General features: G+C 42.0%; 1 protein-coding gene across 3 annotated transcripts; it reads left to right on the top strand.

Moving 5' to 3' along the window:
- The first annotated feature begins 815 nt into the window (after positions 1-815).
- On the top strand, positions 816-27,058 carry TMEM87A (transmembrane protein 87A). Of its 3 annotated transcripts, none has more exons than XM_080997018.1 (20): positions 816-1,019; positions 4,555-4,615; positions 6,559-6,656; positions 8,282-8,398; positions 9,200-9,289; positions 9,548-9,713; positions 11,364-11,425; positions 13,072-13,255; positions 13,676-13,775; positions 14,565-14,658; positions 16,157-16,232; positions 18,233-18,337; positions 19,983-20,041; positions 20,247-20,350; positions 21,222-21,295; positions 21,586-21,647; positions 22,246-22,301; positions 22,760-22,790; positions 24,324-25,836; positions 26,194-27,058. In XM_080997018.1, the coding sequence occupies exons 1-19, from the start codon at positions 858-860 to the stop codon at positions 24,363-24,365; spliced, it is 1,743 nt and encodes a 580-aa protein (XP_080853144.1). In that variant the 5' UTR covers positions 816-857; the 3' UTR covers positions 24,366-25,836; positions 26,194-27,058. The 3 variants fall into 3 exon arrangements, with proteins under 3 accessions (XP_080853144.1, XP_080853145.1, XP_080853146.1); XM_080997020.1 differs by lacking the exon at positions 16,157-16,232 and adding an exon at positions 17,198-17,270 and having other exon boundaries at positions 817-1,019; XM_080997019.1 differs by having other exon boundaries at positions 24,324-27,058.

Here is a 27,058-nt window from a genome sequence, read left to right as displayed (position 1 = left end):
TGTACAAAAGCAGGTGAGAGAAAGTCACTCATCTAAGCAGACACCCCCCCATTAATCACCTGTACCCGTAAAGAGTTTATCATGAACTCTGACTCAAATGAAATTTTGCAAGGTGTCAGGTGCGAGTGGAATTAATAACTCAGGTTAATAATCATATTGTTGCGAGGCAACCCAATCTCCAAGCAGTGTGATACCCCCAGGGTCCGTGCTTCCTTTGGAGTAAGGTATAGGCAGCAGAGACTGTGGTGTCTTTCTGCTAGATGGTTTATTTACCCCTCCTCACCCTCCCACTATGTATAAGGGTCTGGTGACTTCTCTTTCAGTGTATCTAAAGAAGTGTGCATGCACACGAAAGCTCATACCAATAATTAACTTAGTTGGTCTCTAAGGTGCTACTGGAAGGATTTTTAAAATTTTATTTACATGTGTGTATATATATATATATATATATATATATATATCTCAGCCTGAACCAACGATGGAGGAGTTTGTCACATTAACATCCCAAGAAGACCATGCTTCCCACATAGCCCGCAGCCTATTCAACCAGAAATCAAACATTGCGCGGATTCTCTGCCTTCCCAGCTTGCTCTTTTTTCAGCTTCTACCTCACCTCACGTCCGAAGCATGACCGCGGCCATGACGTCACGCCTGTGACGTCCCCGTCCCCCGGTGACGACGAGAGGGCCGTGACGTGCGGAGGCGCCGCGCCCCGCCCACCGCGATGCGCCGCCCGAGCCAATCCGGCGCGGCCCCATCACCCTCCCCGGCCGCTGAGCCTGGCGGGCCTGGGGGCGGAAGGGGCGGGGCGAGAGTGCCGGAGCGGGTTCTGCTCGTGACACTTCGCTGCGGAGGGGATGGCGGCGGGAGTGGCGTCGCTCTGCGGGATGCTGCAGCCTCTGTGGCGGCGCCGCCGCCGCTCAGGGCCGCCGCTGCTGCTTCTCCAGCTGCTGCTCGTGTGGCCGCCGGGCCCCGCTGCGGCCGGCCAGCTCTCCAAGTGGCGGCTGCCGGTGCCCATGGTGAGCCAGCAGGGCCCCTCTCGCCGCCTCCGTCCCGTCCGGCGGGCTGCACGGACGGGTCCCCGGGAGAAAGAGGGCTGGCGGGGTGGTGGGGACCCGCCGCCTTGGGCGGTTCTGGCGGCTCAGTTTAGGACCCCGGCGAGCGAGTCTCCTGACCCGCGTCGCCAAGCTGCACGTGTGAGCAGCGCAACCCGGAGCTTCCCTCCGTTCCTGCGCGCTGCCTTGTCGCTGCTCCAGGTGCATCGAGGGCCGGGGGCCTTGCCGGCTTCTCGTCGCTGCTGCAAACATACTGCCAGCGCAGCGTGACTGCGGGGAGTGCCGTTTGCCGATTTTACGCACCCGGGCAAGGGTTTGCTCTACTTCCTCGTTTTGAACACCACGGTTAATTCGATCTCAGACCCTGGCCTCCTAACCTGTGGTCCGTGAAGTAATAACCAGGAAGAGTAGCTCCTTGAGCAGGTGCAGAGTGCATTTTCCTCGTCACCTCATTATTCGCTGCCCCCCCCCCCGCACTGGGAGATAAAGAGATAATTGTTCCTGTGGTGCTGAAACGTTGCCAGGCCGAGATCTCAGCCCCAGACCAGGGTTTTTCAACAAAAATTGCACATTGATCACAAACAATCGCCTGATGCTAGCTGCTAGTAAGGAATGGTTTAATACGGATAATTGGATCTGTCAAGAGTGGTGAACATGCATGGGTGCGCTGTTTGTACAAAAAGTGAGAGACGGTACAGGTGTTGTTTTTCAGAGATAATCTGTGCAAATAACTGCTCATGTGAGCAGGCAATGTAGGAGGAACGATTCATGGAGAATCACAGTAGTTGTGTCTTGTACACAGTAGTAGCTGCTGTAATCTTATGTGTGTAGCTGCTCCAGGGTTACATTGCTCACAAAAGAGGATCACTGTTCATTTGTGATGGAGGTAGTAACAGAATCCAGGACCTCATCTTTTGCAGCCAGAGTCCATGGCTGGAATATCATGAGGGTGGTTTTTTTGTAGTGATAATACACTCTTTGAAGGATTCCCATCAATTTTATACTTATTTAATTTCCTCCACACCCACCAGAGAGCTTTGGTATGTGTGCAACACTCCTGTGAGGTAGGCTAGCTTGACACAATGGGTGTTACTAGAATACTGAGTGAGCTTTGTGGTTGGGTTGGGATTTGAACATGGGCCTTCCATTTCACCACATTGGCACCATGTACCATACATGTGTAGCCATTTTTTCCTTTATAGGCAGTCTTTAGTATCTGATGTACATTGTATGCATCACAGCCTTGAGCTGCTCAGATACTGAAAGCGTCTCTTTTAAATGACGCTGCCGAGTTGCCAAATGCAATGTTTACTAACTGATCCACATTTAAGGCAGCACACATGCAAATATGTGAAAACCCACTGACATGAGAGTGTTGTCACAAGTTAAATGAACTGTGTCACCCTGTTGTCAAAACCAAACCCTTTATCCTGCAAAGTAGAGTGACTTATGCTAACACCAGATAATTTATAATGATCTGACAAACACTGAAAAGAATTGCAGCACTCCTGTTTCCTGTGATTTTTGCTTCTGGTTTATATGTGTGGCCAAATTATCTTCACTGCTTGGCTGAACGTTAAAAGATGAAGGATTGGAATAGACCCACTGATTTCAGGCCTAAGTCTGACTCAAATCTCAATGCTTTTATCTCCTGGTTATGAATACTCTCTGGTAACTTAGCACTGGATAAATTGTTGACTATAGCTCTGAAGAGATCAAAGGTATATGAAAATATGTAATTAATTAACATGTCTGTGCCACTCTTCATCAGAATTGAGTGCAGGTAGTTTGCAAAAAAAAAATTTTAATACAGTGGAATCCTACACATGTTTTCCTACAAGTTAATGCCACTGTTCAGTTGGACATATTCCCAAGTAAGTGGGTACATGGCTATTAGCATTTATGTGGTGTTTTTCCTCAGTGCTAAAAGCACTTGTCATACATCATCTTAATGATGGAGCTGTACAGTTTTCTCCACATGACTAGTAGAGACTGAGGAGGATATTTGGTGCTGGCCGGGGCTGATGGGAATAGCAGTCTTAAATATCTGGAGAGCACCTGGCTGGCGAAGGCTGGCTTAAAGTATCAACTGATTTTGTGGATGAGTAAGATTTGACATTAACACCTGATGCCTGCATGTTTCACCATCACCACCAACAAGAATCGATCAAAACGGATCACCTTCCTTACTTAGGAGTTTTTAGCACATGCATGTTCTTTGCTTGACAGCATCAAGTAATGACATGCTTGTGTAAATGAGCCTTCATAGATAAAATACCAGCATATCCTGATGGTGACGCATGTAAATATGAAAAATAAAGTATTGTCACTTTAAATAACGGGGCCAGATTCAACTAACTTTTTGTGCTAGTAGAAGCAAGTGCAAGGACCCCTGCTAATGAAGCTGGTCTTCGCTCCTCCCCTCCCTGCATACGCCTTGCATTTCCTCCAAATCTGCTGTGTAGGGTTGGGAGAATTCCCGGAATAGTGCACCGTTTGGGAGGAGATGGTTCCATCTGGCAAGTATTAGCGCACTGTTGAATTCTACCCTATAATTCTTCGTGGAATTCATTTAGATGTGACCCATTAAGCACTGAGTAAACAAGTGGTATACAATAATGTATGTACCAACTTGTGATGCCTCATCTGTCTATGTTTACTCAGAAACATAAAAAGGTAAAGGGACCCCTGACCATTAGGTCCAGTCGTGACTGACTCTAGGGTTGTGGCGCTCATCTCGCTTTATTGGCTGAGGGAGCTGGCGTACAGCTTCCGGGTCATGTGGCCAGCATGACTAAGCCGCTTCTGGCGAACCAGAGCAGCACACCGAAACGCCATTTATCTTCCCGCCGGAGCGGTACCTATTTATCTACTTGCACTTTGACGTGCTTTTGAACTGCTAGGTTGGCAGGAGCTGGGACCGAGCAATGGGAGCTCACCCCGTTGCGGGGATTCGAACCGCCAACCTTCTGATCGGCAAGTCCTAGGCTCTGTGGTTTAACCCACGGCGCCACCTGCATCCACTCAGAAATATAGTAATTAATAAATAAGTAATTTCTCATTTCAGTAGGAATTATTCCCTGACAAATGGGCAGGTGGCTGCAACTTTAGCACTTCCTATACCTACCATTAATACAGCAACATGTAAGAGTACAAACGTAATGTGTATACAGGAGTACTTGAGATCAGAGGTGGGGAACTCATGGCTCTCCAGTTGTTGGCCTCCATCTCCCATCAGCCTCAACCAGAACGACCAATGGCCAGAGATGATGGGAGCTGTAGTTGGGCACCATCTGGAAAGCTACAGGTTCCCTTTTCCTGCTTTAGAACATGCTTTTACAGATACATAGGAGTTTGACATTTTTGGGGTAATGTAATATATTCTTATTTACCTAGTATTATTGCCAAGTAAAATATATACTAACTAAAGTTTTCTCATATATATATGATGGCCTTCCATTCGAGCTTCTTCTGTTTGCTTCCTTTTTTTCCTCTATAGGAGAAGAATTTATTTCACTTTGGAAAGATTCTCTTCAGCAACACTACCATTTTCCTAAAATGTAAGTGCATTCATACTATAGCTTATTGTATAATATGGCAGGTATTTTGTAATAGATGAACAAGGCCCTGTTGGCCTTGTTTTTAAGACATCTGAAGGCAACCCTGTATCGGGAAAATTTTAATGTCTAATGTTTTACCATTTTTAAAGGGCTGTAAGCCACCCAGAGTGGCTGGGGAAACACAGCCAGATGGGCAGGGTATAAATATAATTATTATGATTATCTTTATGAATTTTTATCATCATACAAATCTCATAAATATTACAAAATCACATACAAATTAATACAATCACCAGAGTAATTCACCTACACAGTCACACTACACAAGAATAATTTAAACGCACAACCTACATTCACAGTCACTCGGCATTCACTCTCCTTATACCCACCAAATCACTCTACTCAATTCTCCCTTTAATGAAACATTCAAACATTCAGCTAAGCAGTAATCATGTACCAAAAAATAAGTCTGCTAAAAACAAAATTGGCATGTAGAGCTTCCAAGCATTGCCCAAAATTTGTTTGCAAGGCTAATCAGTGTAATGTCCATGGACCATATAAAAAGGTAAAGGGACCGCTGACCATTAGGTCCAGTCGTGACCAACTCTGGGGTTGCGGCGCTCATCTCGCTTTATTGGCCGAGGGAGCTGGCGTACAGCTTCCGGGCCATGTGGCCAGCATGACTAAGCAGCTTCTGGCGAACCAGAGCAGCGCCCGGAAACGCTGTTTACCTTCCTGCTGGAGCGGTACCTATTTATTTACTTGCACTTTGATGTGCTTTCAAACTGCTAGGTTGGCAGGAGCAGGGACCGAGCAACAGGAGCTCACCCCGTTGTGGGGATTCGAACCGCCGACCTTCTGATTGGCAAGTCCTAAGATCTGTGGTTTAACCCACAGCACCACCCGTGTCCCTTGGACCATATACATATAACCTAACAATGCCCCCCCCCCCGGGTGATTGGTTAGTTAAGTTGACTACATTGGTTGTGTATTCTGGAGGTTAAGCTTTGTTCAGCATTTTACTGCCTGTCCCTGTTATATAGATTTTATTTCTATTTCGAAAGGGCAGCATGCATAAAAATGTCATATGTTTATTATAACTATTATAATTATTTAAATTTATATACCGCCCTATACCCACAAGTCTCAGGGTGGTTCACAGGATAAAATTACAATATAAAAACACAGAATACATAATCCAAATAAAAACAGAAAGAACTGAACACCCCCCCCCAAAAGAAATCCCAACATTTTAAAAGGGCATTGGATGCCAATCAACGAAAGGCCTAGTTAAAGATGTATAGTGTGTGATAGATTTTCTGGTCAGGCCACTTTTAAAAACACATAAAACACGTAAAAGGCACGATATAAAATGGCACAGCAGTGAACTGTAAAGCTCATTTGTTAGCCCTTTTCTTCTCTTGATACAAAGGGAGTCATTTGTTAGTGTGAGCTTGTGGCATTTCATGTTTTGTCCTGAAGGTTGCGTTCTTGGCATTAACTACCCTGTTTATCAGAGTTAACCATATGGCTAGATGTTTGGGATACAGCTCTCTCAATCTTCCTGCCTCACTGCAATGTAATAAGCTGAGGTTCCAAATTATGACAGGCTGCTGTGTCAGCAAAGCACTCCTTTGTATGGAAAGGATCTTGCCATGCTGGATTACTTGCGGTTAGTGCAAGTGCTGTGCTAGTCTATCATAGATGGGGATGATATGGTATGTTGAGTCCAATATTTGGATTAAAAAGCATTATTGTTATAATTGTTTCCAGATTGCCTAAACAGATAAGATGTTATTCATAAAGCAAAAAGAAGACATGGGTTGTTAAGGGAAGCCCTCATAGTGGGGTTAATGAGATGCTATCAAGAACCTTTTAGTAATACAAAGAGAATATGATGCTTCCTGTGTTTCTTAAGTACCGTACTTCTCTTATTTCTTTAGTTGAAGGCGAGGAAAGTGCATGCGATCCGTCTCAAGGCTACAATGTCAGCTGGTACTTGAGGTATTGTGACTGCTACAACGAGGTCTTCAATTTTGGGGTAAGGAATTGGCATTAGGAACGACTGAAGTCATGCAATCTGTTGCTTAAGTTATGCAATCTGCAAATTATGCAGCAGCAAATAACCCCAGCTGCTGTGATAGTTGATCGTAGTTCGTTAGCCACTGTTGCCCGAGTTAGAGCTGTGCTAACTTAATTGATTTATGTTCTACCACATCCTTACAGGTTCAGGATACGCTATTTGGCCTCTGTCTCCAACAGGTTCACAAACTAAATGTGAGGTTGGCTGTCTTGAGGGAACAAAAAGGGGCAAACTAAAAGTAATATCCAGGCCCACGAGCAGAGTTCTAGGGTACATGGCTAGGTCATTGCAAAGTCATTGGCCCAACACTTTGCATGTCCCTCCCACTTGGCTTTTAAAAAACAGGGGAGGCAGCACATCATTCATGTGGTTCTTGTTCCATGTGAGAAGGCTGATCTTGCAAGTGTGCACTCCTACTGGGGGCTGGGAGAGTCTGGCACAGACGACAGTGTGACCTTAGTACAGTGGCACCTCGGGTTAAGAACTTAATTTGTTCTGGAGGTCCGTTCTTAACCTGAAACTGTTCTTAACCTGAGGCACCACTTTAGCTAATGGGGCCTCCCACTGCCACCGTGCTGCTGGAGCACAATTTCTGTTCTCATCCTGAAGCAAAGTTCTTAAACCAAGGTACTATTTCTGGGTTAGCGGAGTCTGTAACCTGGAGCGTCTGTAACCCGAGGTACCACTGTAATGGAACCCAAATTCAACCCTCCGCTTCTCCCTCCACCTCGAATTTGGCCAGCCCTGCTGATTGGCCAGCCTTCACTTCACCTGCCCTAGGAACTTCTCTTAGGAAGCGGGACTGACTCAACCAACTCCTCCTCCCTTGCTGGGACATCTGACACCAACCACAAAGCGGAACCCTCTCTTGTGTTGCTGCTTGAATTCTCCCCAATAATGCCAAGGTTGCAAGTTCGAGCCCCGTATAGGACAGCTGCATATTCCTGCATTGCAGAGGGTTTGACGAGACGATCCTCAGGGTCCCTTCCAACATTATGATTCTGTTATTCTATTTTCCCTGCCCTGTATTTCATGGGAGGAGTTTGCTACTTAAAGGGGGAACCTTCCTGGAAATTGTAGATATAAAATCAGTGCCCTTTAATGGTGTCATGAAAGGAGCAAACGAAGCTGCCTTGATAGAAGACATTTTGACCGTCCAACCCAGTATTATCTCCACTGTCTGTAACTCCTTAGGGTCGCAGGCCACAATGTCATTCCTTCAAAGCGTTGTAACAGCCCACAGGCATAATTTCAGTATTTCTGTTTTAATATTTTGCCTAGCACTCAACTGGATTTTTAAATTGCATTTTTATATGTATTGACCTTTCCCTTATGATTTTAAGATTGTAATATGTGTGGCCCACTTTGAGATTTTGTTTTTTAAAAGTTATTTTAAAAATGAAAAATCAACCTGTCTTTCGCATCACCTGTTACCGGATCCATTTCATGGGGTGCCTGGCATTGATGTTTTAGGTGAGATGCAGGGTTGGATATCTTTTCAGTTTCTTAGCTGCTTGTTGAGTTAACTCCTTGTTTTCACGGACCCTTCAGTTAGATAGAATCATGCCATGTTGTCTTGACAGGATGAGCAGGCAGAAGTTTATGTTGGAAGTACTGTAGAAAACCGGCCTGGCTGGCCAGGATACTACGCCATGTCTTCGCGCTACTTCCCCAACTGTTCTGAACTCTTCAGACCGCAGGTAGGGTGGAAGGAGGCAGGGTGGGGGGAAATGGTTAGAGCTAAGGTTTTCTGGTGGCTTGAAGGTACACATATATCCATATTACGGGCCCTGAAAGAGCTTGTGGCATTGTGCTGCCTTTGCAAAAGGCCATGTGAATTACTAATGGACAGAAACTCCCCGAAAGATGGTGTTACAAGGAGACTGGGTTCTGAGTGAAGTGTGATGTTTCCATTTATAGGTCCTATTTGGCCTGTATGATGGTTTGGGTGCATTTTATTTGCATTTTAATTATTTTTCTATTCTCTTTTTTATGTAAACTGCACTTGGAGCTTTTATTGAAGGGTGATATAAAAAAATGGCTATAACTAAGTAGGTAGAATGTTGCTGCATTGTTGTAATATGACACAATATGGAGTTTTTTGGGTTAAGTAATTATATAGATATCAATATACAGAATATTTCCCCTTTTTCTTTTTTGAATTATATTATCAAATGTTAATATGTATTACATATTTAATTAAAAATGCTTCTTTTATTACTATATTATTAAAGGGTGTACGTTGGGACAATATACATTTTTTAAATCTAAAACTTCTGCGTCCTTGAATTCAGTCCCCCCATAGTTCTGTGTCATTGTAACACTATGTAAAGAGTAATTTTGTTTATCTGAAATTCTATCCATTTTTTAATATCTTCTGGAACACACACAAAAGTATGTAACGCTTTGCCTGCATGGGGGTTGGTTTTTTTTGGGGGGGGTGTCTTTCTGTATATGTGTGTATATACATGCACATAAAGAGTTTTTAATTTTTTTACTAGATTTTCTACAAAGAATTTGTTCACCCAGAACCCCTCTCAGGTGGAAAACAAGAGGATGGAGCAAACTATACCATTGTATCAGAGAATTCTGTAAGTATGAGAGAGGTGATATATAATACAGGAGAGGATCACTTTTGTGTTGGATCGTTCTTGGTCCCTCTGCCTGGCTACTGTTGGCTTTGTGTGCTGCTGATAATGTCTGTGCTTGGCTTTCCCCCATTAAAACCACTAGGATTTGAAAATGCCTAATGCTGATTTCATAGTGAACATGATAGATTTGTACAAACTGTATGCTGATTTGTGGCTTAGATTAGATTGCACTCCTTTTCTTTTTCTTTTTTCTCCCAGGCAATGAATGCTGTGATGAGAACCTGGCAAGATGGGCCTTATATCTTTATTGTGCAGATTGGAATTGTATCCTCAAAGGATGCCAATGTGAAAACTAAAAGAGCGACAAGTGATGAATTGCCAAAAGTTACAGCTTCCTCTGAGCCACAGGGAACACATTTTCACAGTGAGCCATGCACAGTAGTTCATTTATGTTTGAAGTTTGTTCTAAATGCTTAGACACCACTCGCTGTTTGATCTCCAGGATTGTATCTGCGGCAAATTTTCAAAGTGAGCCTTGAGCTTGCTGCAGGTGTAGCTGTGGATGCCAAGTGTTGTCGGACTGGATTCCAGAAGGGGAAGGAGGCAAGAGTTCATTGCTATTGTATACCAGGCCTTGGGCATTCAAGTGTAGTAATGGCTGCAGACACTTCAATTCTTGGAGTCTATTTGATACTCTCTCCCCCCCCCCCCCCAGTTGGCACTCCCTTTTCCTTAAGAGCAAGAGAGAGAAAATGGTAGCCCCATATTTAGCTAGCTAGATAGATACAATGCTTTTCCCCCCTTAAAAATGTTTAGAGGTACTCTCATTTCCCTACTCATATTGAAATACTGCCCCTCAATGAGGCCAAACTTTGATACACAACATGTTTAGGGGTATGCGTCCCTCTGTCCCCCCCCCCCCGAAAAAAAGCACTGGATAGATGTTTAAAATCCCATGTATTTCTGGAATGTTGCCAGTACATGGGGACTTCTTCATAAATTTTAGTAGAGAAAAAGGAGAGGCTCAGACCACTCCTTGTTTTGCCATTAAAGGATGTGTATGCAGGCAGTAATCTGATTGTACTTCTTCCTGTATTTGAATGAACAATCTGTTAAAGAAGCAGTTTGCCAGCTCTGACCATTACAAGAGTAGAGGCTGTTACTTTCTTTCTCAGTGTACCATGATCCAAAACAAAACAAAACAAAACAAAACAAACTTCCATAATTGCACTGTGGAGAACAAAAGCAAGAAGAATTCTGGAATATCCTTACATGAATTCACTGAATAGAATCTTTGTGGTCACTGGTTATTACTGCTACTATTAGTAAATTGTTGTGAGTTGCTGCTTTATGTTTTTAGTGGTTGTGTTGTTTTATGGATTTCATATATTGCTTTTATTTTGTTTGATTTTGCTGTAAACCACCCTGTGGTCTCCTAAATAAATAAATCTAAAATATATATATATTGTAGAGCTGGAAAAGATGCAGAAAAAGTCAAGCAAAATAACCTGGCGGCTAAAATAACCGCCCGAAAGGTTACAATGCTTAGGGCTTTTTAGTTTATGGGGGGGGGGGGAGGTGAATAGGAAGGGACATTGTGCATTATAGGGAAAGCATGGATATATTTTTTTTCTTCCTCATAATATTAGAACCCAGGGCATCCACTGAACAGTGAGAGATGAAGGGCAGGCAAAAAGAAGTACTCCCCCCCAAAAAAATAAATAGTTGAACTTTGAAATTCACTGCCACAGCATGTGATGATAGTTATTAACTTATATAGCTTTAAAATGGCAATTAGACGAATTCATGGAGGATAAAGCTATCAATGACTGCTAATAAGTTACGATGGCTATATTCTGCCTCCCAGGATTAGATGCAGAAAGCCTCTGGGTATCTTCTGGTGGGGAACCAAAGTGGGAGCCTTCCCCTCCTCCTTGTGGGATTTCCAGAGGGATTTGGTTTGCTGCTGTGCAAAACAGGATGTGGGACTATATTGGCTCTTGGTCTGATCCAGCAGGCTCTTCTCATGGTCTTATGTATTCCTGATTCCCTACTTGTGCTTGTTTTTTGGCAGTGATTGTGGAAGTGAAGGGTCCGTATGAATACCTCTCCCTAGCAGATTATCCTCTCATGATCGTAAGTTAACGCCCGTGGTTTGTTTCAAGCACAAATCAGTTTTCACAAGTCTGGATGACAAGTGACCATTCTCAAGAAACTGGGGTGGGGGGGTGTAGCTCTGGGGCTTAAGCCTGGCATCACATGTCACTGTTACTGAACATTTTTTGCGTGTTGTCGGCACTGGACACTGTGCAGAACACAGAAGCGAAAGGGTCCCTACTTTAATAGCTTAGAGGCTGTTTCAGATACACAGGAAAGTGGTAAGAGGTCAGAGACTGACAGTGAGTGATGGGGATAGCATAGTAGAGGAACAGGTAAGTGTGGGTTAGGATGGGTCAGTAGTAAAATGACTATACAGCTATGGTTGAGAAAACAGACACAGCTTGAGAAATGGAAAGTGAGTGGTATTCAACTAAATTTTACTCAGAGTAGACCCATTGAAATTAAGGGACTTCACTCAGGTTCATTGATTTTTATGGTTCTGCTCTGTAGTTGAATACCACCCAGTGTTGTTCATCCAGGCGCCCATGATGGATAGTTCTTTGAAATAGTTCTTGCATGTAGTCTTTAATCGTCAATGTCCAATTCACCTTTCAAGTCAGTCCTTCCCAGGACACACTTGGACCTTTAAAATGACATGGCAGTATGCAATATCTTTTTAAGACCCTTTCTCTGAAAGCAATCATGTAAGCATTTTCTTGCAATGTAGAAGCAGGTATTGTCAGTATAGCAATTAATGCAGAAATTGAATTTCTCAGGTACAATTTTTTTGCCTCTCACATGGTAAAATCGCTGTTGCTTGTTTTGTATTTATTTCTCTTCAGTGTGTTGATGCCTTTTCTATTAATGCCAGGGTGCTTTAATGTTGCCCTCTTTAGACAACTCTGCTACCATGCAGGAGAACCATTGATCCTTCTTTTTGTGTAAATAAAGTGGTATTGATCTTCTTTTTTCTGGGGGAAGGTGAAAGCCTTTTGCTTCTGTCGGAGATGAGATGTTTCCTTGTAAAACCAGGAAAGTGCCTCAAAAGGATCTCATTAGGTCAGGGAAAAAAAAGTTTATAGATACAGTCAAACCTCGGTTTTCAAATATCTCAGCTGCTGAACATTTCGAAAGCTGAACGCCAAAAAACCCTGGAAGGGAATGCTTCCGTTTTTGCGCATTTCTCAGTTTTCCCCGTTGAACTTGCTGACAGCCCTTTGATTCTCAGTTTTCGACTTTTCGGAAGTCAAACGGACTTCTGGAATGGATTATGTTCCAAAACCGAGGTTCCACTGTACAAACCTAGGAGACAGAGTCAAGCTTAGCTAAATTCAGTGAAATCTTTATTAGGGCCCGGTGTTAGCATGTGGCATACAGGGAGAAGGGAGAGAGAAGATTAGCATTTGTAGCAACACTACCAGTCGAGGGAGGCGCACAACCAGCAGTAGTTTGTGGAGGACACATTCAAACCTTGTGCCAGCCTTGCCTTTATTCGTTTTGAATCTTAGTCCTAAAATATATTTGAGGGGGCAGTTCCCTCATGCTCATTTTCACCTCCCACATACTTACTACTTAAACTGTGAAGAATTGTTAGATGAATAAATGCAGATAAGTAAACAGCTACAGAAATGCTGGTTGTAACTGGTTGAAATTGATACCCTTCTTTTGTCTCTGTTTCATAGTTTTTCATGGTGATGTGCATTGTATATGTGCTGTTTGGAGTTCTGTGGCTTGCGTGGTCAGCCTGCTACTGGCGAGACCTCCTGAGGATCCAGTTCTGGATTGGTGCAGTTATCTTACTGGGAATGTTAGAGAAAGCTGTTTTCTACGCGGAATTCCAGAATATCCGCTACAAAGGAGAATCTGGTATGTGGGAATAACATTGTTAAATATTTCTGAGGACACAAAAGCATGGATTATTTGAAACCGTTGATCCATTAGCAACTTTATTTTTAGTGACAGAGTAGAAACATACAAATCTTCATCTCTTGTCACTATCTGTAACTGATATCTGTCAGTTTAGCTTTTGTGGAGGGAGCAGTGTTTATTTGAGGAAGACAGCTAGTCATGGAAACATAAATCTTATTTCTGAAGTGGTTTTGCATCCCAAGCCATCCCTTATGTGTGTATTAGTTAATGGATATTATGCTAAACACATTTACTTCAGAGTTTTGTGGGGCATGCTTCCAAATAAGTGTGCTCAGGATTTCAGCCATTTTGCAGATATCTCTCTTACCTGCATATTGTTGTACTGTGTATTTTATCCTTTGCATTCTTTGTTCACAGTCCAAGGGGCATTGATACTGGCAGAGCTGCTCTCAGCACTGAAGCGCTCACTCGCTCGAACTCTTGTGATTATAGTGAGCCTGGGATACGGCATCGTCAAGTGAGTACTAGTGTTGGGCAAGCAGCAAAGTGCTCACCCCGAAAATCATTTATTCTCCTCGATCATTAGGATCAAACTCCCGAGTGTCCCTCAAGGGTGCGGGTCCTCCATTTGACTTCCACTGCCGGAAATTCCCAATGCCAGGCCTCCTCAGCCTGCTACCACTCTCCCTCTTCTAAAGCCCAGACCCCAGATCTTGGGGAAGGGGGGCTGGTCTGTAGGAGGTGAAGGAGGGCTCCAGTGATGTTGGGAGAAGGCTCAGAAGGAAAAGATGTACTCTTTCTCCATTGAGGATGATGGGACTGAACCACAAGTGGAATTGAGGGGAATGGTCCGTTCAAGGTGGGCTGTGCCCACCTCATTCTGCTTGCTGTAAGTTGTGCGCTCCTCCTTTGAATGCTCACCCCATTTGTAGTGAATTCTAGCTTGTCTAAAATTTCATACATTTTGAATCTGTGTTGTCAAAGGAGTTAGATGCAGTTCACGTCTACTTGACCAATTATGATGGAAAACAGTTAATGCGGCAATATGAGCAATATGAATAAAACTGGCTAGGACTTGCTCTTGGGTGTGTTTCACATCCAAATCCGATATCAGCAGTCCTAGGATAATGGAGGTGATTTGCAGCTGATATTATTGCTCTTTTATAATCCAGAGTTCCCGGTTAGACCAGTTACCTAGATGTGAAAATGACATTGGAGATGACCTAGATGATATGACTGATGTAATCTGTACAGCAGATATATGTCTTCCCATTGTTATTCATTTCTCCCTTTATTCTCATTTCAGACCTCGCCTTGGAGTTACTCTTCACAAAGTAGTTGTGGCTGGAGCTCTCTATTTATTATTTTCTGGCATGGAAGGTGTCCTTAGAGTCACAGGGGTTAGTAATCACTTGCTGCAATTTCATACCTCTCATATACAGACCTTCGCTTCCTACTAGGCAAGGCTGTATATACACAGGTTCCACTTACTGAACACAATGCATTCCATGGAACCCGTTGGTTAGGCACACGTTCACGTAATGAGTCCACAATTTCCACTATTTACTATGGAAATATTTCTAATGTGGGATTTGTAAGATCTCCCCCCCGCCCCGTGGTTTTTTCTTGAAATGGCTGCAGTTAATCAGCAAAAGAGAGACAAAGGAAAAAACAGATTTGTCCAATTTCTCCTGCTCCCTGATTTGTTTGATCTCGCTTCCACACCCATCCGTCTGTGGTTTCTGCCCCAAAGTGGCTACTGCTGAACAGCAAAGCACAAACAAACTAGGAAGTAAGGAAGTTGACTGTTCGGATGTCTGAATCTGCGGAGTATATTTATTTACATGCTGATAAGTGAATTTTTGGGTGGCGGGTATGCAGTTAGCGGGACCTGCGTATAATAGGTAATAAGGGATATTTTTTACTGTGTATCTGGTCTACACTCTTTCCACTAAAACATGTTTAAAAAGAGGCTGTTTGCCCCTTATCTAACTGTACTGTAATGTACTGTAAAGGCTTGTGCAGATTAATATTGACTTCATTTTTGTCTTTTGTGACTCAACCCTGCTTTGTTCCTATTATATCTGTTGCTTCCTGTGTGTGCGTGTGTGCACGCGCGCGCGCGCGCGCGCGCACACACACACACACACACACATTCAAAAGATAAATTTCACTGACAGTTCTTCCTCACTTTCATTTGGTTTGCATTTCTTCATTGCTATATGTTGTGCAGCTGTGTAATGTTACAGCCCCGTGTGCAGAAAGGTGATTATGCCTCTAATACAGGAACCTTGAAAAGACCAGCTAACCAGCTGTGAATACATTGTGTAGATAATTCAGATCTGTGTCATGTGGAATAAAGTAGAGATAGTGTGCATTCTTAGCTGCAGTAAAATTAGAAAAGGAAGTTCCTTCTTTTTTCAGTGGATTTTAGCGGGTGATTGTGGTATTCAACTAAGTCATAGAGTGGGCCTATTGAAATCATACTCTGGGTGTGATTTAATCAGATATCCTCCATAGGTTATATTACCTGTTTCTAAAAATGTAGCAATATGTTATTGGAAATATTTTTGGCAATTAGGAAGTATAACATTTTTGAAATGTTTTCCCTGAGTTGGGTTTTGAATAATAATAACATGAAGAGGAACATGAGTTTTACATAAATCATGCACAAGTCAGTGATAGCAAATAGACCTGTCAAGTCACATGGCTTTGACTATCCTTTGAAGAACATTTGCCCCTGGGTGACCTGTTGTCCCGTGCTTGATAGAGGTCAACTGTAGCAGCCATTGTTCCTCAGTTCTGTGCTGGGCCCTGTTTTGCAGGAGTGGTTCATCTTTTAATCATGCATTTATCATGTATTTCAGTAAACTGATTCTCTTTTTGGTACTTTTCCAGTCTTTCCATGGTGTTACAGCTGTGGTAGCTAACTTCGGGCTGTCTATCATTGACTCCTGTATTATTTATTGGATATCCTTTCAGAAGTGCCATAGTACGGTTTGCATTTATGAACAATGTCAGTATAAATCCTGGATGTTTGGTGATTGAGAAAATATGTTGTACGAAGAGGTATGGGAAGAAGTGAACAGCTAGTTAAATTACCCTTGTATCATTCCTTCCTAAAGCTTTCCTAGTTTGTTTTTAGAGCTCAGCAGTGAGTAAGCCACCTTATGAATGAACGGCAACATTTGCCAGAGCTATGAGCAACAAGCAGATGGTCCAACCACAGAAATTTCAGCATCGGTGGGGTGTAAATCTCAACGGTGTACTGAAATTCCATTGATTTTGATGAGATTAATGCTCCTTTTCTTCCCTTTGATTGTGTGTGCTGTAAATGTTACGGTTTATGGCTGGGTGGGTATTTTGCGCTATACCAGGGCAATCTCCCCTCACTGCTGCTTGATGGAATGATTCTTGCTGGGTGTCAGAAATATGCAGCTTTCAATAGATCAATAGCTTTCCTGTCAGGCAGAATGGCTGGACAGTACTCTGGTCCATCAATGGAGCCTTAAACTGCTGGTGCGGTTTTGGATCTAGAAAATATCTTAATGCTGTGAATCTGAGGGATCAGGACTCGTATCTTTCAGCTTTTCTGCAGCATTTTTTTTAATTGGCTTAATACTAATCTCTTTTTTTCTTTGAACAAAGAAAATACGTATTTGGTGTTCTACATTAATGTAATAACTGGCAATAATAATAATAATAATAATAATAATAATAATAATAATAATATACACCCCACCCATCTGGCTGGGTTTCCCCTGCCACTTTGGGGAACTGCATGCTTGGGGTTGCAGTCCTTTACACGCTTCCCTGGGAGTAAATCCCACTGAACTCAGTTGGACTTCTGAATGGACATGCTTAGGACTGCGCTGAAAGTCTTGAATCTTGCTTCCAGTCGGCCTTGGTCTCAATGCCTTTTTCTCTTTGTCTCTCTAGGCACAGAATGATCTTGCCTCCTTGGCTTTTATTCCACTGGCTTTCCTAGATACTGCCCTCTGTTGGTGGATATCCTTCTTCACTGGCTTATTTCAAGGACTGCTATTTCTTTGGAGTTGGGTTTTCATGGTGGGTGGTATCTATTGCAAGTGTTCTGCCCGATTCTGTTGTTGCTTTATTTTCCTTCACAAACAAAATTTCTTTAAGGTGGTCATCCTAACTACACTTCCAAGGGGAAAATCCCCATTGAATTCAATGGAATTTTCTACAGAGTCAGAATGCTTAACGCCACACTCACAGTCTGCTGACTCAAGAACATGGCGAAAGATGTACTTTTACAGCTAACATGGCAGATCTGATAGAGTAAGAAATGGCTGCCAGTTTTGGAGATGACCTTGGTGCAGTGATGTCACTGGCTTCTGATTGCTGAGGTGCTTCCTTCGCATTTCTGTAGCAGGAAGAGCTATCTCTACTGAAAACATTGCGTGGACAGGCGGAGTCCCCCAAACCCTGGGCGGCCTCATGTGAAATAATGACTCAAGACAACGTGCTATGGGATTAAAATTGGCCACAACTTTATTATGTTTCAGATGTGGGTAGACCTTGGCTCTGGCATTGGGTGTTTATCCCTCCCAGTCCCCCACCGGGGATCTGGGGAACATTAGGGTTATCCAGTGTGTGTGGGGGGGAATGGGCTGGCTCTGGAGAACATACGTTCAAGCAGAGCAAGCCTTCTTGCCTTCTTAAAGTGAGAAGCCTTTGAGGATCACCATACCAAAGCATTTTTTGTAGCCTTATGTGAGGACCACAATATTTGAGTCACTGCTGAGTGTAAGTGGTAATTGAAGCACAGTGTAGGAATAATGGGTGTATAAGTTCATTCTTTATTTTAATAGGCTATCATTGCTTCGGGGTTCGTAAGCTTCAGGTTCAGTTTGATATGTTAGTATTTCTGTGTATATTGCATTTGAATACCTTTAGTAATTGGGCTGTGCCTGTTGTCCAGCTTGCTTTTTCTTGACTTACCATACATATTCATCAGTTTGACTCAGACAATGAAGTTGTTAAAACTTAGGAGGAATGTTGTGAAGCTCTCTCTCTACCGACACTTCACCAACACTCTAATTTTGGCAATAGCAGGTGAGCTTTAGAAATATTTCCTTCCAAAATGTTTTACAGGACCTTTCTGAGCCAGATGTTATTTGAGATATCTACCACTCCATTGTTCATTCTGTCATGTCTGTGTTATAGTTTTCCCTCAGTTCAGTGCCTGTACCCTAAATAGAAAGTGCAGAGAGCTGTTTGACAGTGGTGCGGACTCCTTCGGAAAGTGGTGGACTCTCAGAGGTTTTAAATCAGGGGTTTAAATTCATGACCATTTGTCATGAATGCTTTAGTTGAGTGTTCTCCTTGCAGGGGGTTGGACTAGGTGATCCTTGGAGTCTCTCTGAATTCTACAATTCTATGATTCTTTGAAATAAAAGGGGATGCCTGAAAACAAATAAAAAAGTTCCAATTTCATGACTTGTTGGCCATGTTTGGACACAACGCTGAGTCATTAGCTAAGGTTAAATAAATCACATTGTGCATGAGCATTCCTGCTTTGTTCTTCCTCTAGTGGGGAAAAAAACAACATGAAGTGGCTGGCTTAGTGTTATGTCTGAACTTGGACTTGCAGCTTGTTTCTCTCCAGGCAAACCGTGAACTGAAATTAAAGTTTGTTTTTGGCTTCCTGGTCATGGCTTGTTTCTTAGTGTTGCCTGCAAACCAGTGTTTGTTTGTATTTTGTTTCTTCCAAGCAAACCCATGCTTTGGATACAATGCCAAGCCAGCCATTCCTCGCTCCAACAGGTCTACTGAACTTACTATCAAGCTGCCACAGCAGAATTTTCATTCCCCTGTCTTTTATTTTCATTTTCAAGGTTTTTCTCTTACTATACAAAGTCCTTAAGAGCTTGGGATCAGTTAAGTAAGCCCCATATATGCTTACTTATCATTCCACGTTGGTTAGAAGTTGATCTTTCAGCAAGGCAGCCCCTGTGTTTTGGAACTCCCTTCCTATTAACATCAGGCAGCTGCTCTCACTGTATTGCTCTAGACACCTTCTGGAAAGGCTATCTAGATATGTAATTCTAAGTCTGCTTACAGATGTAGACTTTGCCTGGATAAATATGGCAATATTTGGAACGAGTTTATACAAAATGTAGTAGGCTGATAATATTTACATACTGTAAGTGATAGGATAATAAGATCCAATTTATAAAATAATTTATGGGTTAGAGTATTTTTTGTATATATTCATATAATATTTTCCTCCCCTTTACACATTTTTGTGCCTTTTCTTTTTCTTTGTATCTCTTTATTTCTTTATAATTGAAAACCTTTCAATAAAATATTAGTATAAAAACAGATGTATAATTCTGCATTGCATTTAAATTTTGCTAGCTTTATATGTGCATTATTGATGATAATTTTATATTGTTTTACATAAAATGCTTAGAGATTAGTCTAGATTCAGCAGTTTAGAATTCTTTCTAAATAAATATTTTTAGACCGATTTTAGATACAGAACAAATGCTCAAAGGGGCTTTTACTGCACAAAGAAATGTGCCAACTGATGACCACAAGCCCAATAACACACATTGCTGCTTGACACAATCCCCATGGTTATAGATGATTTAAAAGCAAATAACCTAAAAGGTCTTAATCTTAAAAGAGGAGTTCTGCAGTTCATTTGCAGTTTCTAATATTTCAGCAAATGTGTGTGTTTATCTTCACTCTTTAGCATCTGTTGTTTTTATCATCTGGACCACTATGAAATTCAGGCTCGTAGACTGTCAGTCGGTAAGTGTGATGTGACTTTTCCCCTACCCCAAACTGCTATGGAGAGTATGCTTTTGTTTGATAAGCTGGGGGCTAAGGATTATGACTGAATTTAATACAAACTCTGTGCCTTTCTTCTCCTTGAAAATATTGGCATTTCTCTCTCTTTTTTTTTTGAAGTGTCTTTCCTTCCTGGGTGTGTATCTTACCTATCTTTTAATAACAGGATTGGCGGGAGCTGTGGGTGGATGACGCCATCTGGCGACTTTTGTTTTCAATGATCCTTTTTGCCATCATGGTTCTTTGGAGGCCGTCTGCCAACAATCAGAGGTATAACATTATCTTTTATTTTTTATTATTGAAAACAATAACACCATAACAGTCATGTTATGATCCACAGCAGTCCTTGCTAACCTGGTTCCAGACACTGATGGGAGTTGTAGCCCAACAACATCTGGAGGGCACCAGGTTGGTGAAGACTGATTCAAAGCAGCCATCTTGTCTTGTCTGACTACAGTGGAACCTTCCGGAAGCATTCCGAACTGCCGCGCCTGTGCATGTCCGCACTGTGATTTAGCGCTTCTGAGCATGCGCAAGCGGCGAAACCTGGAAGTAACCATTCCAGTACTTCCAGGTTTCTGCAGGACGCAACTTGAAAAGATGTAACCTGAAGCAGATGCAACATGTATTTCTGGTATCCAGTAACTTTCAGATGTAAAACATGTAACCATTACACATGATAATAACACGAGTGGTGCTGTAGTCTCTTGGGCTTGCTGATCGGAAGCTTGGTGGTTCGAATCCCCACAACGGGGTGAGCTCCTGTTGCTCTGTCCCAGCTCCTGCCAACGTAGCAGTTTGAAAGCACACCAGTGCAAGTAGATAAAGAGGTACCACTGTGGCAGGAAGGTAAACAGCGTTTCCGTGCACTCTGGCTTCCGCCATGGTGTTCCATTGCACTAGAAGCAGTTTAGTCATGCTGGCCACATGACCCGGAAAGCTGTCTGTGGACAAATGCCGGTTCCCTCGGCCTGAAAGTGAGATGAGCACCTCAACCCCATAGTCGCCTTTGACTGGACTTAGCCGTCCAGGGGTCCTTTACATTTACCTTAATAAAGAAAGAAGTCTGTGAAAAATGTTTGTGTGTGTGTTTGTATTTCTCTCTGTGTGTGTGCTTTATTAATTTTTTTCTTTCTGAAAGGTTTGCTTTTTCACCACTGTCTGAGGAAGAGGAGGAGGATGAACAGAAGGAGCCAATGCTGAAAGAGAGCTTTGGTAAGAAGAAAATCTTCTGCTATATAAATGCAGTTTTAGTGCCAGTGGCCACCCTGATAACATTGCCTTGCTTCCTTCTCCCGCGAATTGCTTCCCAACAAGCCTATCTCCAGTGCACTTACCTGAAGCCATTTAACTGGGTTCTATATTCCTTCCCCCTCTGAGTGTGGCAAAGAAATAAGATGTTGGGGACTTCTATTATAGATTCACATTAAAACAATAATAAACTGGAATCATAATCCAGGCGGCACTGTTGAATGAGCTTTATTTCTTTCTGGTATCCTACACAGAGGGAATGAAAATGAGGAGTTCAAAACAAGAGTCAAACGGAAACCCTAAAGCCAGCAAAGCAGTAAGTTTGATTCTCTCATAGCTAGTGTTGGAGGTGGTGGTGGTGGAACTTTCAAGAAAATTATTTTAAGATGCTTGACTAGATGATAAGATGCTCCTAGGAATCTGCCCATACTTCATATGGCACAATTGGTGCCCAGTGTTGGCTTTAGGTGTGATCCCCAGAATATAACTGTATACAGGCCTGCTGTATATGAATTATCTATTGTAGCCATATTAACTAACTATTTTAGAATTAAAGAAGGAAGGGAATGTGTGTGTTTTTAAATTGAAAATGGCTCTTGAGTATTTTGGATATTACATGTTTCTTTAATTGCCCTTTAAAAGGAAATTTTTTGATAGTTTTCAGCTTAGTTTTTTCAAATCTTTTTGTAAATGATAGATTTTCTTTTTAAGATGTCGTAATTATTTATATCCTCCACAAAAAATAAGCGGAAGAGACAAAGGAATGTCAAATATAGTTAATCACCTTTTCCATAGGGAAAATTTACACAACATATTTTTGGTGGTTTCATAGCAAAATGTTATGTAATGTTCTTTTTAAGTAGAATAACCATTTCTGAATCACATGACCTCTTTTTTAAAAATAAAAAATCTAGCAGGAAGATGATTTGAAATGGGTGGAAGAGAATGTTCCTTCTTCAGTGACGGACGTGTAAGTACATGTAATTTGACTTATATTTATAGTAAATATACTGGAAGCAAAATGAATGAAAACAGTAATAATTTTCTCGAATATTGGTAATGTTGCCGGTTGCATCCTAGAACTGGTGTGGACTTTTTCTGGTTTCTGCTTGTGGGGTGCCAGCTAGCAGTCCCTAATACAGACTCCTAATCCAACTTGTGACCTGCTGCTACTTGCTGCTGCAGCCGATGAAAGTCCCTGTTGGTCTGCATAGGGACAGGGACTATTGCCAATTGCATTTATTGTGCTTTCTTTTATACTGTGCTGTAAATCTTCATTTGGTAAAATGTACTTTCTGCTCCAAATCTTGGGAAACTACCTGCATTTCACGCTAGCACTATTGCGATAAATTCCCAGTGATAATGTTTCTTGCCAGTACTGTGCCTGTTGTTAAAGTTCTTTCTTTCTTTTCATTCCTCTCAATCCAGTGCTCTCCCGGCGCTTCTGGATTCTGATGAGGTCAGTAAACAAACCTTCAGCAGCAATTTAAGTCTTGTGACACAACAGGGGAGTCATGAGCCCAAGAATTAAGGAAATGATTTTGGCCTCTCAAAACTGAAATACTCTATCCGTTCCAGTCAGTGCATCAAGGAACTAATAAAAGCAAAACGGAAGCACTGTTAAATACAGATCAGAGCTTTTATATGACTTTGGAACTTTTAACCATCTGATTTTTTTATTTTATATGATTTGCTATATGGAGCCACTGCTTTTTTTACAGTATTTGAGGGCAGGGCTGTGGCGCAGTGCCGGAGCACATGCTTTGCATGCAAAATCAGATTCAAATTAGGTAGGGCTAGCTACCTTCAGTTGCTACCAGTCAGTGTGGACATTACTGAGTTACATGAACCCAGTGGTCTGACTTTAAGGCAGGTTCCTGTGTTCTGTTTCACACTTTTAATTAGGGGCTTGCTGTTTAATAGACACAACACAAAAGAAAAAAGGGACTTTGACGGATGAGGACAATAAACAAAATTCAGGATACCAAACCTGATTGATTCCATCTCCGCTCATGAGAGCTGTATCAGTTTTGAATTGTTAATTTGTGGCCTCAATTTTGCTGTTAGCCGCTTTGAGTTTTTCAGGGGGCAGGATAGCTATGTTTTAAATGAATGAATGAAGTTACTCATAGTTAAAGTTTGATTGAGAAGGAGGACTAAAATGGAGTGAAGCTTTGTGGGCTTTTGAAGAGACTTGAAAGACTAGAGAAATGATTTCACTGAGGAATTCTGGTTGTGCTCTAGGCATATGGAGTGGAAAGGTGAAATGGAGAATATCCTTTAAGAGCAAACAACTTTAGGCAGCTAAGTGTAGTAGAGTTTGTTGACTGAAGGTCATGGGAAGGAGTACATTGGGATATTAGGACAGATTGGGTGGAACAAGTTTAGAGAGCTGTAAGGGGCAAGGACAAGGGGTTTGTGTAGGCAGTAAAAGGAACAGGAAGCCATTGCTGGGATTTGAGGAGTGATGGGAGATGAATGCTGCAAATTCAGCAGACAAATTCTGAGCATTGAAATATGCATTCCAAGCCCATAAATAAGCATTCAGAGTGTGTTTCAGGAAAACACATTTTCTGACAGTTTCTGTTCAGTCTCTGACCCGAGACATGTGTGACTACCGTTTGCATACACTGTGATTTCATTTTCATTTTCAGTATGGTAAAGTTCCTTGCAGTGTAACTTCTATCCATTATTTTTTGTGCCAAATAGTTCTTCTGGGCGTGCTCCTTTCGGATATTTTCCAAGCTTTCAGTCAATCTTTAGGGCATGTAACAGTTTTCACTTACAGCTCAAAAGAATGTTCATCACATGAATGACAAAAGTCACATGATGTTCATTTAACCGTGCCTAAAAGGAATTAGTTCTAAGTATAACTCCTATTATAGAAGAAGCATTTGCTTTGTGTTTTGAACTTTGGATAGTACACTAATGTTAACATTTTTTTAAAAAAGAAATGTGAAACCTCATTGTGACCCATTTATTAATATTGCAGGAAAGAATGATCACGCATTTTGAAAGATCTAAAATGGAATGAATAAGGACAGTTTGCTTGACAAGGCTTCCTGCTGTTGAAGAAAGGAAGAAACGTTTTTCTCCCATGGAATGCTGCATTCTTCTGATATGTTCTGTGACGTTCACCTTTGGACATTGTTCTCAGAGGAAAGAACATTTTGCTTGGATCACTGTGGAAGGAATCACACACATGTTGATACACCTAGGAAAATGTTTGAATTTGCATTGCTGCTGCAAGTGTGGGTTTTAAGCCATTTAAACGTCTTTATTGCAGCACGTCTTTACTTTTTAAACATTATAGTCAAGCTAAATCTAAAACTGTTTTAACAACTGCCTGAGGAATGGTTAATTCAATATTACAGCTAAATCCCTCATGTTTTAACCACAGTGGGAAGAGGGAAAGAGTGATTGATGGTTTCCCCAAACCAGCACGGGTGTTCTAGAGACAAAAGGCAAGCTCAAGCTTATAGACAGGTACCAGCGATAGCTCAGTAAGATGCTACGTATATTTAAAAAACTCTGTATCCAGCATCTGGGAGAGTGTGTGTAGGATTGAATCCCCCCAGCCCAGTAAAGGACTGGTACCTATGAGAGATGCCTGAATCAACCATCTGTAAATGAGCCTTGCCCATAGTAGTATGCATGCAGCAAACTGCTGTGTGCAGTAATCTATGGATCAGGGTCAGTGCCTTGTATTTTTATTGGATGTAGCAGCTTCTGACTGAAGATTCTGGTACCTGGCTTGTGAAAAGGAGAAAGTTTTAGAATGAGAACTCCTAGTTATGGGAAACAGTTAACGCATCACGAGGGAGGGAGGTATTTGGGGAAATTTATGATTCCTAACATTTTTGGCAAGATCAAGTGCAATTTTATTCACTCTACTGTGTAGGAAAGATGGTCTATTTTAAGTTTTGCATACATAGATGCAGTGATCACTTACGTGTTTGGTACATATCTCGTTGCTGGCAATGGGGTGTGAGCATGAGCAGTTAACTATTCAAATCAGAGCAGAGTGCAATTTAAATAATTTAAAAAAACCAAACCCTCAGCACTTATTCACTGACCTTGACCAGCCCCATGGCTTTAGCCTGTGCTTCTAATATTGTTGCATTGGAGCATATTCCATAGACTCACAAATGCACTTGTGTTGGAGTCAACCTCCCCATACATATTGACTCTTTGAATCAGGCCTGTTCAGGCTGTGACCCACTGAGTCCATTGCAGCCCATAGCCGTGTTTGTGGCTTGTCAAATGCTTGACAACCTTCCTTCCTGTTTTTGCAGCTCTAGATAGACAGCAAAACCAGTTGGGGTGTGTTAGGCCACAAGTTGTGCAGTCCTATCCTAAAAGTTTATGTCAGACTAACCTGTCCTAGATGTTCACATATTCTACACAGAACTGTGACTTCAGATAGCAGCTTGTTCCTGTTGCTCTTCTCAAATAACTCCTGAATAGACCCAGTGTCTGCACTACGTATCCTTGCCAGCTTCCAGGTCCCCCAGTACAGTGGTGCCTCGCAAGACGAAATTAATTCGTTCCGCGAGTTTTGTCGTCTTGCGATTTTTTTCGTCTTGCGAAGCACGGTGTCGGGAAAGTTTTGGAAAAGCTTCAAAAATCACCAAAGTCTTTAAAAACCTCAAAAAAGGCTACCACACCGCGTTCTATGAGTTGCTCCTCGAAGTCAAGTCGCAACTGTATTAACGGTGTTAAGAAAAAGGAAACAAACTTGCAAGACGTTTCCGTCTTGCGAAGCAAGCCCATAGGGAAAATCGTCTTGCGAAGCAGCTCAAAAAACAAAAAACCCTTTTGTCTAGCGAGTTTTTTGTCTTGCGAGGCATTCGTCTTGCGAGGTACCACTGTACTTGTCCTGGGATTATTGAGCCACAATGTGGCATCATTCTGATGCAGTGTAGGAAAGTTAAAGTGGTGGCTCATAGTCACCTGCCATTGCTTCCAAGTAAATCCATGTCCAGGGGCCCAGGGGCCACCTGGAGCACCTCCGAACCTGAATCTGGCCCTAAATACACATTCATATACCATGTCCAACACTTTGTCGATTTATAAAGTTCCTAATAGCCCAGTCCCTAGGGCCAGAAGCATCCTATTATACTTCCAGTGACTCCAAACATTCTGCTACAATTATTCCCATCTAGTCGCCTTTCAGTTAGTTGTTCCATGTCCCACCTTCCTTCCTACTATGATCTTTAATAAAAAGCCACCTCTGACAACATGCTTTTATAATGAAATGTATTTGAAAATTCAAGTACCTCACAGGATTTTGTAAAAGAGATTCTCAGAAAATTAAGCCTGTCACTGAGATGTTAAAGGTCCCATAAAGGGGGCAAATTGTTTATAACAACAACAAACATTCTCCTGCAATAATTTATGCAAATATGCTGTTTTGGGATGTTTCTGTTCTGGGTGTCTTGTGGGAGGGAAGGATTTTTTGGGGGTATTTTTCAAATGTTAGTGCCAAAATTTGGGCTTCATTGCTGGTTTTTGACACTTTCAGCCCTCTAGCAGCAGAACCTGGAATTAGGATTTCACATTAAATGTGGCATTGTTTGGATTTTGCTTTCCAGAGGCGTTTTAGCTGTACTTATGTATAAGTGGTTTGGTAATGGGTTTTCCTGTAACTTACAGGCACTCTTTCATTTGATTCAATCTGAGTTGCAGATTTCTGTTCTGTATAATAAAATCCTTTTTTTTCTTAAA

This window comes from Podarcis pityusensis (genome assembly GCF_964106645.2).
Source record: "Podarcis pityusensis genome assembly, chromosome: 1".
In the NCBI taxonomy this organism is placed as follows: domain Eukaryota; kingdom Metazoa; phylum Chordata; class Lepidosauria; order Squamata; family Lacertidae; genus Podarcis; species Podarcis pityusensis.
This window is presented reverse-complemented; position numbering and strand designations above follow the sequence as displayed.